Source organism: Ursus arctos, unplaced genomic scaffold (genome assembly GCF_023065955.2).
Source record: "Ursus arctos isolate Adak ecotype North America unplaced genomic scaffold, UrsArc2.0 scaffold_16, whole genome shotgun sequence".
Classification (NCBI taxonomy): Eukaryota; Metazoa; Chordata; class Mammalia; order Carnivora; family Ursidae; genus Ursus; species Ursus arctos.
Window position 1 is genome coordinate 21857808 of NW_026622830.1, and position 15091 is coordinate 21872898.

Here is a 15091-nt window from a genome sequence, read left to right on the forward strand (position 1 = left end):
AAATTTGCTCCTAAGCCTCGGGTGCCTTGTCCACATAGCAACATTCTCAGTGACCAAACAGTGACCCTACCAGCTCTTTGCTCAGGACAGCCCAAGGAAGTGGTGTGCCAGGAGATTTGGTTGCAAGCCACAAACACTAATTGTGGGGAACTGAGGCAGGAGATGATTTAACTGGGGCTCAAGAGGGCTGGTGATGCAGCTTCAGAAAAATGGATGTAAGTCCCAGGGGGCCTGCTCTGGAACTGGGGGAAAGACAAGCCCTGAGCAGGAACCGTGAGGTCACTGCTGTCACCACCAGCTGAGCTGTGGTCCCTGGCTGCTTTGTTGGCGCACCACATTCAGAATAACTTCCAAAAGGACTCTCTCCTTGGGGTTCTCTCTTGGAGCTCTGATTGGCCAAGCCTGGATCACGTACCTATGAAGGGAGTGTTAGACCCACTATAGTCAGAAACTAACCAACAGGCATTCCAGATCAGTGCTGACATCACTTCTGCTCTACAAGAGGAGACTCAGGCGTGGGATCCCTGGTCAGCTCTTGCACTGACCCCCTGTCCCCTTCCCTCGGTGCCCTGGTGGCCAGAACTCACCCTTCCTGCCTCTCTTCCTTGACAGACACGGAGCGAGAAGATTCTCGACAAGGAGGCGGTTTCTGAAGCTGACCTTGGGGGCACTGCCTTAAAAAGGTGCTGGCATCCCCTCTCCCTGCCCTGCCCTGCCCTGGCACCCCTCCCCTGCCCTACCCCTTTGCCTGCCTTCTTTTCCTCGCCCCATGCACCCACCATGGCACCTCAGTGGAGCTGGGAGAACCCTGGGATATGGTTTCTATGGCACCAAAGCCACTCAGGAGCTGGGAAGCTTGGAACACTGAGAATTCCAGCCCACGATTTTTCTTGTTTGTTTGTGGACATGCCTGAAAACCTGTCCCCATATATTCTAGCTTTGAAAGAAACTATTCAGCTCCTCTTGGGGTTCCTTCTCCCTGCATCTGGAGTTCGGGAATCAGGCTGGGCTTCCGTTGCTGGGATTACTGAGCAGCTCCCTCTAGGCCCAGCCCTGCGCTGTGGCCAGGGAGACCACGGGCCTGTCAGGGCCATGTCTCCACTGTTAGGAAACCCATGAATAGAATGAGGGCGACAGAACCTCATCAGAGCGTGAGAGCAACCTCATGCCAGGGGGGCTGGGGTAGGAGGCTGTGGAGTCAGAGGGCGGGGTTTGAACTCCCTCTCTGCCGTTTCCAGGAGTGTGACCTTGGCTGATACTTGCCATCTCTCTCGTGGGAATAATAGGAGCTGTCTGCTAGAGTTACTAGAGGGCCAAGTCATCTGGCCTCTGAGATGCACTTAACATCTGCCTGGCACTTTTGGTCATCAGGCAACAGGTGCCAGGTCTTTGCCAGAGATTTAGTGACCTCTTATTTGAGTTCCCCACTCCCCCAAAAGCCAACAGAAGATTCGAGAACTTGTCTCAAAGATCCTGAGACAAGGATCTGAGTGCAAATGGTTTATTTGGGAAGGGATTTGGGAAACACTGGAAGTGACACAAGGAAGGGAAGGCAGCCAGTAAAGGGGGATGTTGTCATTCTGTGGACAACTGTGGCTCAGTTTTGCTGAGAAGCTCTGGGAGCCAGAGCGGAGCATGCAACGTGGAGTTCTCCCACCCAAGGAACAAGGAGGCTGGGTGCTGAGCCACCATATCCGCCCATTGTTTGTTGAGGACTGTGTCTGGGGGCCAAACTCTGTGATGTTTGTAGCTCCCATGGAGGCCGAGTGTGCTGTTGCAGTCACAAAAAGCCCTTAGGCAGAGAACGGCAGGTGCCCGGCGTGCGCTGGGTTGGGTGTGTAGGCGCGGGTGCCAAGGTGGCGTGGCGCAGGGCTCAGTGGTGTCTTCCGTAAGAGGTGAGCAGGACGGTCGTGGTCCCGGCCCTCGCTGCAGTGCGTGGACCAGGGAGGAAGACCAGAGTGCCTGCTCCCTCTCTCTTTTCTCCCACTAACACGGCTCTTTCCTCCTCCGCTCCTCCCAGGACCAAATCTGTTTCCTCCATGTCTGAGTTTGAAAGTTTGCTTGACTGTTCCCCCTACCTTGCCGGTGATGCTACCCGGGGTAAGAAGCTGCCCAACAACCCTGCCTTTGCCTTTGTGGGCACCCAGCCGGTGGACGCGGAGAAGGAGGCCCAGGAGCAGCCCGGGCTCTCGCCGCGGGACTGCAGCCGCCTGGGCCCCCTGGGCTGCCAGGAGCCGGCCGGGCGGCAGATGCAGCGCAGCTACACGGCCCCCGACAAGACGGGCATCCGCGTGTACTACAGCCCCCCGGTGGCCCGGCGCCTGGGCGTCCCCGTGGTCCACGACAGGGAGGGCAAGATCATCATCGAGCCCGGCTTCCTCTTCACCACGGCCAAGCCCAAAGAGTCGGCCGAGGCCGACGGGCTGGCCGAGAGCTCCTACAGCCGGTGGCTGTGCAACTTCTCACGGCAGCGCTTGGACGCAGGCTCGGGGGGCAGCCCCTCGGCGGCCGGGCCCGGCTTCCCAGCGGCCCTGCACGACTTTGAGATGTCTGGCAACATGAGCGACGACATGAAGGAGATCACCAACTGCGTGCGCCAGGCCATGCGCTCGGGCTCCCTGGAGAGGAAAGTGAAGAGCACGTCCAGCCAGACGGTGGGCCTGGCCAGCGTGGGCACGCAGACCATCCGCACAGTCAGCGTGGGCCTGCAGACCGACCCCCCCCGCAGCAGTCTCCACGGCAAGAGCTGGTCACCTCGCAGCTCCTCGCTTGTGTCTGTGCGCAGCAAGCAGATCTCCTCCTCCCTGGACAAGGTGCACTCGCGCATCGAGCGGCCGTGCTGCTCCCCCAAGTACGGCTCGCCAAAGCTCCAGAGGCGGTCTGTGTCCAAGCTGGACAGCGCCAAGGACCGCAGCCTCTGGAACCTGCACCAGGGCAAGCAGAATGGCTCGGCCTGGGCCCGCTCCACCACCACGCGGGATAGCCCCGTGTTGCGGAACATCAATGATGGGCTGTCCAGCCTCTTCAGTGTGGTGGAGCACTCGGGGAGCACAGAGTCTGTCTGGAAACTGGGCATGTCCGAGGCCCGGGCCAAGCCCGAGCCTCCGAAGTACGGCATCGTGCAGGAGTTCTTCCGCAATGTGTGTGGCCGGGCACCAAGCCCCACCTCAGCGGCAGGGGAGGACAGCACCAAGAAGCCTGAGCCCCTCTCCCCCGCCAGCTACCATCAGCCAGAGGGCATGGCCAGAATCCTGAACAAGAAGGCAGCCAAGTCCGGTGGCAGCGAGGAGGCCAGACTCTCGGTGCTCCCCCAGGTGGGGAAGGATGGTGTCCCCCGGGACGGAGATGGAGCCACAGCTCCTCCCAATGAGGTGGGTGTGTGGGGTCTACTCTTTTTCTTGGGAGGGAGGGTTGACTTATAAGGCCCAAACTCTCTTGGTTTTCAAACTTGGGAATATGGTTGTGTGTTTCAAAAAGGCCTTTTGCTGGTCTGGAATGGGGGTTGAGGGCGGGTGACTGACAGGCTCAGTCGGTAGAGCGTGTGACTCTTGGTCTTGCGGGCGTGAGTCCAAGCCCCATGTTGGGCGTAGAGCCCACTTACTAATCAATAAGTGGATGGATGGATGGATGGATGGGGGTTAGAAGGCCCAGACCCGGAACAACAGACCTGATGGGCATGTGGTCTGGACACCGAGAGGCGAGCGAGCAAGGCTTAACTAGCTGCTTTGCCACTGCACACCGGCGATGGCTAGCATCCCCTCCAGGGAAGAGGCGTACTCACTGCTCCCCTGCACTGGTGTGCTGGAGCAGCCTGTTTGGTCGATGTGAGCTAATCGTGTGTATCTGTGTTCAGTAAAACACTGGGCACCTTGAGACCGGCTGCAGTGGGAGGGTTTACACCATGCAAACTGACAAATGCTCCACATCAGGGCTTCTCCCCTCACTCCTGGAAGACTAGTTATTAAACGTTTTCCGGCATACCCCTGCCCAGCCCCCTAAGACTCTATGCCTAAGTGCTTCCATTTTCTTTGAGAATCTTCTGCTGCACACCCCACTCCTGATACCAATTTCAGATTTGGGATTATTTGCATGTTAGTAAAAAATGCATGTAAGTTAGTTTTCCAGAAAGGCAAATGGTGGAGTATCTTATGCATCGCAAGCACAGGGACCCAAAGGCCTCAGCACCTTGTCTGTCTCCCTCTCCTCTCCCTTGAGCTTTGTTTTCTCTGATGTCCGCTTTCTTCCTCTGTCTCTCTCTGGTGCATTTGCATGTATGGCCCCAGCTCTGCTTTTATAACATCTTCTAGTTCAGGCACCTAAGACACTGACTCAGATCCCTCTGTCCCAATTCCACAATCCTAGAAGATAGAAGGAACTGTGATTGGTCTAACTTGAGTCCAGTGTACCCCTGTGGTCTAATCAGCTGGGGTCAGGGGTGGTATCGTGTGGCCTGCAGTGCACTCAGTAAAGGTCGTAGGTCAGGGTGCAGAGAGGTGGCATGGGCTAGGATTGACCCATTTGTATGTATTGTATGTTTAGGTGATTCTAATTTTTCTCTATCATACATAAGGCTGTGGTGGATATCTTGGTGCAAAAACATTTGTCCACGTTTTGGATTATTTCCTTAGGTTTAAGTTGCAGAAATGGGATTATAGGATAAAAGAATATAAAAATTTTAAAGGCATTTGATTAATATTGCCAAATTGTCTTTTTTTAAAGATTAAAAACGATTTTTTTATTAGCTTCAGAGGTAGAATTTAGTGATTCATCAGTTGTATACAACACCCAGTGCTCATTACATCAAGTGCCCTCCTTCATGTCCATCACCCAGTTCGCCCATCCCCCGCCCACCTCCCCTCCAGCAAACCAGTTTGTTTCCTAGAGTTCAGCGTCCCTTATGGTTTGCCTCCCTCTCAGTTTTCATCTATACACACATATGGACACAGACACACACACACAGCCTGTTGGTTCTGTTTCTCTGGAGAACCCTAATACAGTGGGTGTATTTAGTCTAGGAGAATTCAGTAAGGCATATTTTTATAATATGTTCAGTATGTACATTAAACTGAAAATTTTTTCTTAAGTGTAGACAGCTGGTTGAGAGTATAGAGAAATAAAACATTAACCACAGGGGTGGCTGGTTGGCTTAGTCAGTTACGCATCTGCCTTCAGTTCAGGTTGTGATCCTGGGGTCCTGGGATCGAGCCCCATGTCGGACACCCCAATAAGCGGGGAGCCTGCTCTGCCCTCTCCCTCTGCCCTCCCCCCCTGCTTGTGCTGTCTCATTTGCACTGTTTCTCTCTCTCTCAAATTAACAAACAAACACTAACCACGTACTACTAGAGGCTGTAGAAATTGGGTGTACTCTTTTGAAAGACAGTTTGGTGGGGCACCTGGCTGGCTCAGTCAGTGGAGCATGGGACTCTTGATCTCAGGGTTGTGAGTTCGAGCCCTGTGGCTATACTTAAAAAAAAAATTTTTTTTTTAAAGATTTATTTATTTATTTATTTATTTGACAGAGATAGACAGCCAGCGAGAGAGGGAACACAAGCAGGGGGAGTGGGAGAGGAAGAAGCAGGCTCATAGCGGAGGAGCCTGATGTAGGGCTTGATCCCATAACGCCAGGATCACGCCCTGAGCCGAAGGCAGACACTTAATGCCTGTGCCACCCAGGCGCCCCTAAAAAAATTTTTTTTAAACCAATCAGCTATATGTATGTATGAGTGTGTTTATCTGTGTCTATGTGTCTGTATACATGTGTTTTTATACAGAGAGACAGATTTATAATAAGGAGTTAGCTCCCATAGTTATGGAGGCTGACATGTCTAAGATCTACAGGGTAAGGTAGCAAGCTGGAGACCCAGGAGAGCTGATGGTTTATTCCAGTCTGAACTCAGAAACCTGAAAACCAGAAGAGCCAGTGATGTCATTCCAATAAAGCACATGTAGCTAATGTAGTTCCAGTGCTAAGACCAACAGACAGGAAGAATTCTTTCTTATTCAGGGAGAGTCAGCCCTTTTGTTCTGTTATGCCTTCAACTGATTAGATGAGGCCCACCCACATTAGAGAGGGCAGTCTGCTTTACTGATTTAAATGTTAATCTTATCCAAAACCAACCTCACAGAAGCTCTCAGGATAATGTGTGACCAGATACCTGGTCACTCTGTGGTCAAGTTGACACATAAAATTAACGATCACACCCATAGAACCATATATGTACATCAAGAGACAAAGGTACAAGCTGGCTGTATTTTGAAAGTTGATTTTAAAGTTGATCCAAATATTTTTCTTTCTTTTTTTTTTTTTAAGGTTTTATTTATTTATTTGACAGAGAGAGAGAGAGACAGCCAGCGAGAGAGGGAACACAAGCAGGGGGAGTGGGAGAGGAAGAAGTAGGCTCATAGCAGAGGAGTCTGATGTGGGGCTCGATCCCACAACGCCGGGATCACGCCCTGAGCTGAAGGCAGATGCTTAACGACTGCGCCACCCAGGCGCCCCAATCCAAATATTTTTCAGTGTGTAAAATGTGCATGTTACCCATTGACCCAGTAGTTCTTCTAGAAATGTAGCCTATGGAAACATTCACAGGGGTGGGAGAACATACTTGTATAAATAAATGTATGGCATTATTAATAAAAATTGCTAACATTTATTGAATACTTAATAGGCACTATGCCAAATCCTTTGCATATCATATTTGATTTGACCCTCACAACAATTTTGAGGAAGGTATCATGTCCTTCATCTTAGAAGGAAATCAAGGTTCAGAGAGCTTACGTAACTTACCTAAGGTCACACAGCTGGTAAGTGGCAGGGCTGGGATTTGAACCAAGCAATCTATTTCTATACCAGCACCTTTAACCATTATTGCTGTTGTGTTGATAATAGTAAAAAATGAGAAACTACCTAAAATGCACATAAAACATGAATTGGATAAATGAATTAAGGAAATCTAGGTTTACATAATGACAGAAAGTGTTAAATGTTTTGCAGTTACGAAATAGGCAGTAGGAGATGATGTCATTTTGATAAATGTATGCTTGTGTGATGTTGAGAATTTATCTTTGATGGACAGCGTCCACTTTCTTCTCTGTGTATTCCAGAATTCATTACATTCTGGAATGTTATTTATGAATATATATTATTGTTCTAATGGGAGAAAAACAATTTTAAAAAATTGGTCCAGAGAGGGGCCATAGCCCCTGGGAATTGGTCCCCAGGCACGGCTGAGTCCAAGTTCCTTACCCGGCCGACCATGCAGCCTCTGGGTGGTCAGTGCCTCTTGGCTCCTCCTGACTTCTTCCTCCCTTCTCCTAGGATGCTGTTTGTGACTGTAGCACCCAGTCTCTCACCTCCTGCTTCGCCCGGCCGTCCCGCTCTGCCCTCCGCCACTCTCCTTCCAAATGCCGGCTGCACCCTTCAGAGTCTGGCTGGGGTGGGGAGGAGAGGGCAGCTCCCCCCAGCGAGTGACAGAGCAGCCGGGCTCCCCACCTCAACCAGCCCAGTCCCTGGATCGCTGAAGGGAACCAGCAGAGAGGGGACGAGGCGAGGGGCCCACTCCCTTGGCTTCGTCTCACCCTGGAGGGACAGCAGCTACACCACTGCCAGAGAACAGCTTTCCCATCCAGGTAAAGCGGGGTCTCCTGCTGACTGCTGGGTGGATCTCTGACTTCCCAGGGGAAGGCCGTGAGTGGGAGAAACACCACAGCTAGGCTTCAGAGGTGGCTCCAGAGAGATCCCTGGGAGCCAGTCTGTTGGGAGAGCCTCGCCTGGTTCTGCCCACACCCACTTCTCAGAAGAGCCAAGGAAAGGATGCAGTTCTGGCCGTGCTCCTCAGGGAAAAGGGCTCACAGAGATGTTCCCTGCCAACCATGTCCTCCTTCGTGGGGAGGAAACACTGATGACAAGAACGGGCTTTGCCGTAGGACTCGACGTGGGGTTCCTGGTGGAGCTGAGCTGAGCATCACCCCCATCCCTTCCTTCCCTCCACTGCTTCCTCCTCCCAGCCCCGCTGCTCTAGATTGCTCTGGTTCTAGGGGGTATGAGAGGGCAGTAGCCAGGGCCAGGTATCGGCCTGGAATCCTGGGGCCCTGGATCTCCCTGTCCATAGTCTGGATGCAGCAAGGACTGGAAGATGAGGTGGAAATGTGTGGGGCTCTGGGTTGGGTGGCCACTGGAACTGCCTCCCTCGGCAATGTGACTTGCGGGGGCGGGCACCGGCCTTCCCAGAACAGAAATAGGTAGAGTCAGTTTCAAGGCGTGGTGCACAGATACATGCCTAAATGCCCGCTGCCTTGATCGCCTGGAGGGCCGCCGCATCTCCACTGTGTTTACATCCTGTGGCTGGTGGAGGGCAAAGCTATTCCCAGTGAGAGACTCCCAGTTGGCCATGCCAGGCCAAGGAGCGCTCCCAGAGGCCGGTGCCCCCAGGACACAGCAGTGGACGGGGGCCTGGAAACACATTTCTTGCCTCGGTTGTTTATTTGAATTTTTCTTACTATAAATATTTAAGGTGGTTTTACTTTATTTTAATAATTTAATTTACCCCAAAGTCCCTAAGGTAATTTATTGGAGGTCGAGACATGTATTCTTGCCACTCGGACAAAGTGAGGCTTCTAACACAATGGGCAGGCGTGGGGTCCCCCATGCAGACGAGGCAGCTCGGCTGCTGAGCTCGGGTCTCCTGGTCAAGTTTAGAGGGCCCCCCAGTAGATCTGGAGCCCTGCAGCTTGCTCCCCAGTACTGCAATACTGCTGACCATCTGGCCTCAGAGCACTGCTTTTCACTCACTGCCTGGTACTTGGCCAGCCCCCAGCAGTCTGTAAACCCTCACTCACAGGGTGGGGGCTGGGCTGACGTCCCCACTTCCCAAACATTTCTCCATCTGCCCTCGCATTTTGCTCCCTCCCTCTGAAACCTTCTTTTATGAGTCAAACACAGATTACTAGGGCTCTATCAAGAGCATGGAGAGCTCTCCAAGTTCCCCAAGTGAGAACTCACAGGAAAACAGGACTGAACTTCGAGAATGTTGTTTATTGCAGCTTTGCACATGGACCTGTGAGTGTCTGCCAGCCTGCCTCAGCTCTCACCACCTGCCAGCCTTCTCACCAGCCTCTTTCCTTAGCCTTATGGCCTCTCCTGGCCCCTCTTCCAGCCCCGGCTCCACTGCCTGCCCTTCCCCACGACCTGTGTGAGCTGCCTGAGCCATCAGACGTACTGCGGTGCGGCTCATTGCAGTGTGGCGGGAAAGGCCTCAGCTGGCCTCTTCCTTGGTGCCAGTGAACCCATATCGGTTGCGCACACACACACACACACACACACACACACACACACACACACACACACACAGATGCGTGGACCTCCTGCCGCTGGCCGGGGGCCCAGAGTGGAAATACCAGAATGAAGCAGCTTGTCTGCAGAATGCGGGAAGACCAAAAGTCAGCAGCTTTGTGAGTTTTCCCCCAGGACTCAGGAGACACCTCTGCACTCCCACCTGTTCCCAGTCCTGCCCTTTTGGGGTCACCTGGACAAGTTACCCAAAGTCCTTCATCTCCGTTCCCTGCGGGCAGAATGCGAGGGTCATGTCAGTCTGACCAGGCACTTCCTCGTGCCATAGTGACTTGTGTGGCAGAGCAGGCAGGCCACTGGAGCCATGGGCCGGTCTCCCCTGGGGTGCTGCTGCTCCCACTCAAAAGGTCAGGGGGCCCTCCACAGTTGTCTCCAGGTGAGGGGCTCACACCAGGCCATGCCGCCAGAGGCCTTCTGCCACCTCCCCAGGCTATGGAGGGCCAGGGAGACTGCACTCTCAGCCTTGGGAGAAATCCTCATGAGACCCAAACCCCGAGGCCTGCGGACCACTCAGCCTTACCATCATCCTCGTCCAGCACTGTCCTTGCAATCTTCTTGTCTCAGCGCCTGGCCGCCCGGCCCCCAGCTGGTGTCAGAGGCTCCAGATCTTGGTTTTCAGTAAAGTCCAAGTGTCTACTTTCTGCACGCCACTGTGCAAGGCCACTCATCACTGTTCCTGCAGCAGCCTCTGGACGTGGGGCTTGATGGGGTTGAAAATGTTATGTGTAAATATTGGTTTGGTTTGATTTTTAGCATTTTAATTAGTAACTGGTTGTATTTTCTTTTTGGGGGTGGGGGGGTTGGTTTGTAAAAACTCTCTACTCTTTTGGAATGTAATTTCTAAGTTTGTTTCTTCAAATGCCTTTTAAGTCTTGGTAACATTCCCAAAGCAGAAAACTGCCTGACCCACAGTGGGGGTTCCCCTGGAGCACTGGGGTCCCAGGAAGGAACACTGCCCTTCTTCCCTTTCTCCCCTTCCACCCCTCCTCCACCACTGGGCTCCCAGCACCTTCCTCCTCTTCCTTCTCCCCGACCTCCTCTATCCTTCTTCCTTTTCTACCTTCTCCACTCTCTCCCACCAAAGTCCCAAGGAACCCTGGGGTCCTAATCCCCCCTACAGATCACTGGGCTTGGATCTCTCGTGTTGGCACCAGTTGGTGGGGGGGTAGTGGGGGGCCAGTTGCCCTGGTTGGCCCTAAATCAGATGACCTCATGTTTCTTATGTCTGACCTCTTCCCAGAGCCAAACTAGACCCTCCTGGGGACGATGATGTCTGTATTTGAAATGAAAATCAGACCACTTTGGCACATCAGTGGCTCCTAGATCTTGTGTGCACAAGACGTCTTGTGTCCAATTCCTGTCTCCCTCTTTCCCTCCCAGGTTGTTCCTTACCAAAGGCTGACCAATTTAAAAATACCTCTAAGAGGTTTTGCTTTCTCTGAACTCAAAATGGGCCCCACCTCTTGGTCTTCCCAGGGATACTCCTCTCCCAGCTGCTCTCCCAGCTGACAAAGTCAAGGGCCCAAAGACTTCACCCTCTCACATGCTGATTGTCACGTGGTTCCATCATACGCACCCCTATGCACCTTTCGCGGTTTCGTCACCCAGCCTGTTCTCCTCTTGCCCACGCAGCTTCTGGGCTCTTCCTCCCTCTCCCCTCCCATCCAGAATGTCCCCCACCTTCCAACTGTTACCAGTCCCCCAAGCCCCCACTACCTCTTCACTCATACTCCTAATCATCCCCTGCACACCCCACCTAGAATACTCCACTATCTAGAAATTGCTCCCCTATCCCCTATCCACATCTGCTTCAGACCTCTCAGGGACAGCTCTGGGAGGCAGCCTTGGCAGGACAGGGGTTAGTGCCGATCAGGACGCTGAGGTGCAGGGCTCATCCCAGAATCACCTAACGGGGAAGTCATCGAGCCTAGACTAGGACCTGGGGCCGTCAGACCCCCCAGCCCAACTCTGTCCTGCTTGCTGTGTAAACCCACTGCCCCACTGGGGACTTTTTTATGTGGGTACAGGACACCCAGAATATGCCACTACCAAACTCAGACTCGAAACCATGCAACCATCACCACTACCCATTTCTAGAACTTCTTAATCACCCAGGCTGAAACTCTGCACCCACTGAACAATAAATTGCCCTCTCCCCAAGTCCCTGGTAAACTCTGTTCTACTTTCTGTCTCTATGAATTTGCCTCATCTAGGTAGCTCATGTAAGTGGAATCACACAGTATCCGTCCTTTTGTGTCAAACCCCTTCACCTTTTTAGATGAAAAGTTGGGCCCAGAGAAGAGAGTGACTCACCTAAGACCACACAGCAAACCAAAGGCAGAGTCAGGACCAGAACGCTGGTTTCCTGCTCTTAGCGGATTCTGCATCCCCAGTGGTGAATGAGACCCCACTCTGCCATTCCGTGCTCTCGGTCAAGCCCCTTCCTCTCTCTGGGCTCAGTTTCTGTTCGCTCCCCTCCTCCCACCCGTCATCTTCCTCCAAAGCTTCCCCTCCTCCTGCCTCCTTTTCCTGGCCGGTTCCCACCAACAAACCAAGTGGCCCTGACCTGTGGCCAGGTTTTCCTCTTCTGGGGCCCAAGCTTGCTTTAGCACCCATCCCTCAGCCCTCCCAGGACGGCCTCTCCAGCTCTGCTCCCCTGCCGTGGACTTCCCTGGTACCTCAGCAACCCCTCCCTGCCCCCTCAGACTCCCACTCCCGTCCTGTCCCGGAAGTACCTGCGTCTGTGGTCACCTGACTCCAATGTTTGCTGTCATATCTGGTGGTGTTTCCTGGGTTCTGTTTTCTTTCTTTCGTGTTTTCTCATGCTACAGGAAGCACCTTTCCAACACCCCGGAGAGCATCAGCCTTACCAGCCCTTCTCGCTGGGTGTGGCCCCAGCAACCTCCCTGCCCAGCAGGACATCCCCTAGGTCCACTGTTGAACCACATTATCTTCTCTGTCCCCAGCTTCAGGACCCCATCACTGTCAACTGTTGTTGGGGGGAGGGGAGGCTTGAATCCCTACTTCTGGGCTCCTGTACCCTACCCACTCCTGCCTAGCCTTGTTTGTAAAGAAGATGCAGACTGGCTTGTGTTCTTCTCTCCCTAGGTCATTCATCCATTGGTCTGTCCATTTGACACTCCACTATCCTCTCTGCTCTCCCCTGGGCCGCACTGCCTCCAGAATAGCTTGTCCTGGCTTTACCCCTTACCCCTCCCAACAGTGTTTGAAGTTTGCAAAGTCCACAGACCCAAGAACCAAAGGGGAATGATGCTGGGCCTGCATTCCCCTGCCCAGGGCACCTCCCCACTCCCTGCTACTCTTCCCTCACCCTCCTTGGACCCCCGTTTATCCCATCAGCCCTGTTTCCCTCCCTTTCCTGCCCTTCACCAGCCCGCGGGACCTGAGGCCCTAAGGGAAGGAGCTCTGGTTTCCTCGAAGCATCCTTGAAGGGTCGAGGTAGTCAGGGCCTGGATGCATTGTCACACTCTGTTCTGATGCCACTCAAACTGCTCCTGTGCAGAGGAACCTCAGCCGGGAGTCTGGAGACCCTGCCCCGGTCTGGGAAGATCTCCGTTTGGCTGGTTCTATGAGCCTCCCCATTCTATGATTTTATGATGAGCACCAGGATTATTCCTAGGGCCCCAGAACACCCCTCGTGTTTTGGGATCCTACATCACCATCCTCTCTCCACTGGACCCTGGTATCCTGGCTCCTCTTTCTACTCTGCCTCTGATCTCTGTGCCTTAGTTTACTTCTCCGCACAGGGGGCTCACCACAAGACTATCTCCAGCAGCTTCCCGGGTATTTTGGTGCCTCTAAGGTTGGGCCTTGCCAGCTGTGGCCCAGCTCCCTGTCACTGCCTCAGGACACCAGGTTGCTGAGGATGAGGCCTGGAGGTGCTCAGAGCAGCTGGGTCATCACCTGGGAACTTGCAGAAATGCAAAGTACTAGCCCTACCTAAGACCTGCAGAATTAGAAATTTTGGTGTGGGGCCCAACAGCTGGGGTTTAACAAGCCCTCCAGGTGATTCTCGTATAACAGGACTTGGCCAACTGCTGACCTATGCTAGCAATCAGTGCGGCCTGGTGAGGGACTGAGGCTGGCCCAGACCGGGAACAGGTGGAAAATACCAACCTCACCTGGACGCCTGAGAGACTGAGAACTCTCCCTGCCCACCCCTCCCTGCCAAACAAAACAACTATGTCCTCTTCCTGGAAGCTGGAGGGCGGGGAGAAGGCTACACTTTTCCTTTCCCTGCGTCTAGCTTGGTTCCAGTTCTGCTCACAAAAGGCCATGTAGGGTTGTGCTAGCCAGGCAGCAGGTGTTAGTCCCGGGTTGGGGGAGGGGGGGGGACGTGAAACAAAGACCCTGAGCATGTATCCCTTGGAAACCTCACCACAGGCTCATGGCCTCTCTTAAAGTAGTAAGAAACCTAACTCTTCAAGGAAAGAATCCTAAATCCCTAGCTCCTCCTCCTCTTCCTCCTCCCACCTCCAGGGAGACCGAGTAGGCAGTGCCAAAAATCAGCTCCAACCCCCAGAAGCTGGGGAGGAGAGCCAGAAACTGTCCTCTCACCTTGGCCCCCCCCTCCCCAACCTCTGCCAATACTGTGAAGCCCCCTTCCTGCCCAGCCTGGTTTCTTGGTGAGGGGTCCTGCAGTCCTGGGCTCTAGGGGACCCCCAGGGAAAGGCCCTCGGGAGGGAAGGGACCAAGGGCATCCTTGGGCCAAACTGTCTGCCTCTCCTGTCCACTGTTCTCTCTTGCCCACTTCTGTCTTCAAAAGGCTCCTTCCCAAGATGGATTGGGTGCTAGGACAACTGGCCCAATCCTCCAGCTCTCCCTGCCCCTGTGTCTTATTTCAGATATGAGAATAACTGTACAGTGTAAACTTACAAAAGGTTTTTAATGGTTGTAGATTGGAAATAAAGTATGTCATATGAACAGTTTCCATGGATTTGGCCTCCTCTCTGATTTCTCTTGCAGGGTGGGTGGGGTCCCTATCAGATTTGAAGCCTGATTTTACACCCCTCCCCCACCACACACACACACACACATATGCACACCACACACAGCCCAGTTGCTTGGGAAGGAGGGAGTCCTGGGAATGCCACAGTCAGCTGGCTAGTTTGGGTCACCTGGGAGGGGCCACCAGGGGTTCTGGATACTGATTCCTTACACCTCAGAGTCTCCTATGAAGTGTGATATGACCACTAAGAAACCAGAGTGTTCAAAAATGTTATTTTCTACAAAAAAAAAAAAAAAACACTTTTCCTAAGGATTTTATTTATTTGACAGAGAGAGAAAGAGAGAGACAGGCAGCGAGAGAGGGAACACAAGCAGGGGGAGTGGGAGAGGAGCCTCTCAGTGGAGGAGCCTGATGCGGGGCTCGATCCCAGAATGCCAGGATCATGCCCTGAGCCGAAGGCAGACGCTCAACGACTGAGACACCCAGGTGCCCCTCTACAAAAAAAAAAAACTTATAAAAATTTGTCGTGGAAAAAAAAAGAGGACACTTTAGACATGGGTCAGTTATCTATTACAGTATAATTAATTGGCCCAAAACATTTATTAGATCACAGGTGCTATGAATCAGGAATCCGAGCTAGGTAGTTCTGACTCAGTGTCTCAAAGAGGTGCAGTCATGTGAAGTCCTGACGAGCTAGAAGATCCATTTGCAAGGTGGCTCACTCATATGCTTGGCAAGTCAGTGTTGGCAGGAGGAGGGCTCGGTTCCTCTCC

General features: G+C 53.0%; 1 protein-coding gene across 2 annotated transcripts in view; it reads left to right on the forward strand.

Annotated features, from left to right (window-relative positions):
• SOGA1 (suppressor of glucose, autophagy associated 1) overlaps positions 1-14298 on the forward strand; it is a 66777-nt gene extending 52479 nt beyond the window's left edge. For both annotated transcript variants that reach the window (XM_044385807.3, XM_026503446.4), the window contains 3 exons: positions 613-683; positions 2021-3371; positions 7319-14298. In XM_044385807.3, coding sequence (XP_044241742.1) covers positions 613-683; positions 2021-3371; positions 7319-7471 — 1575 coding nt within the window. In that variant the 3' untranslated portion in view covers positions 7472-14298. The remainder of the gene's footprint in view (positions 1-612; positions 684-2020; positions 3372-7318) is intronic.
• Positions 14299-15091: the final 793 nt, after the last annotated feature.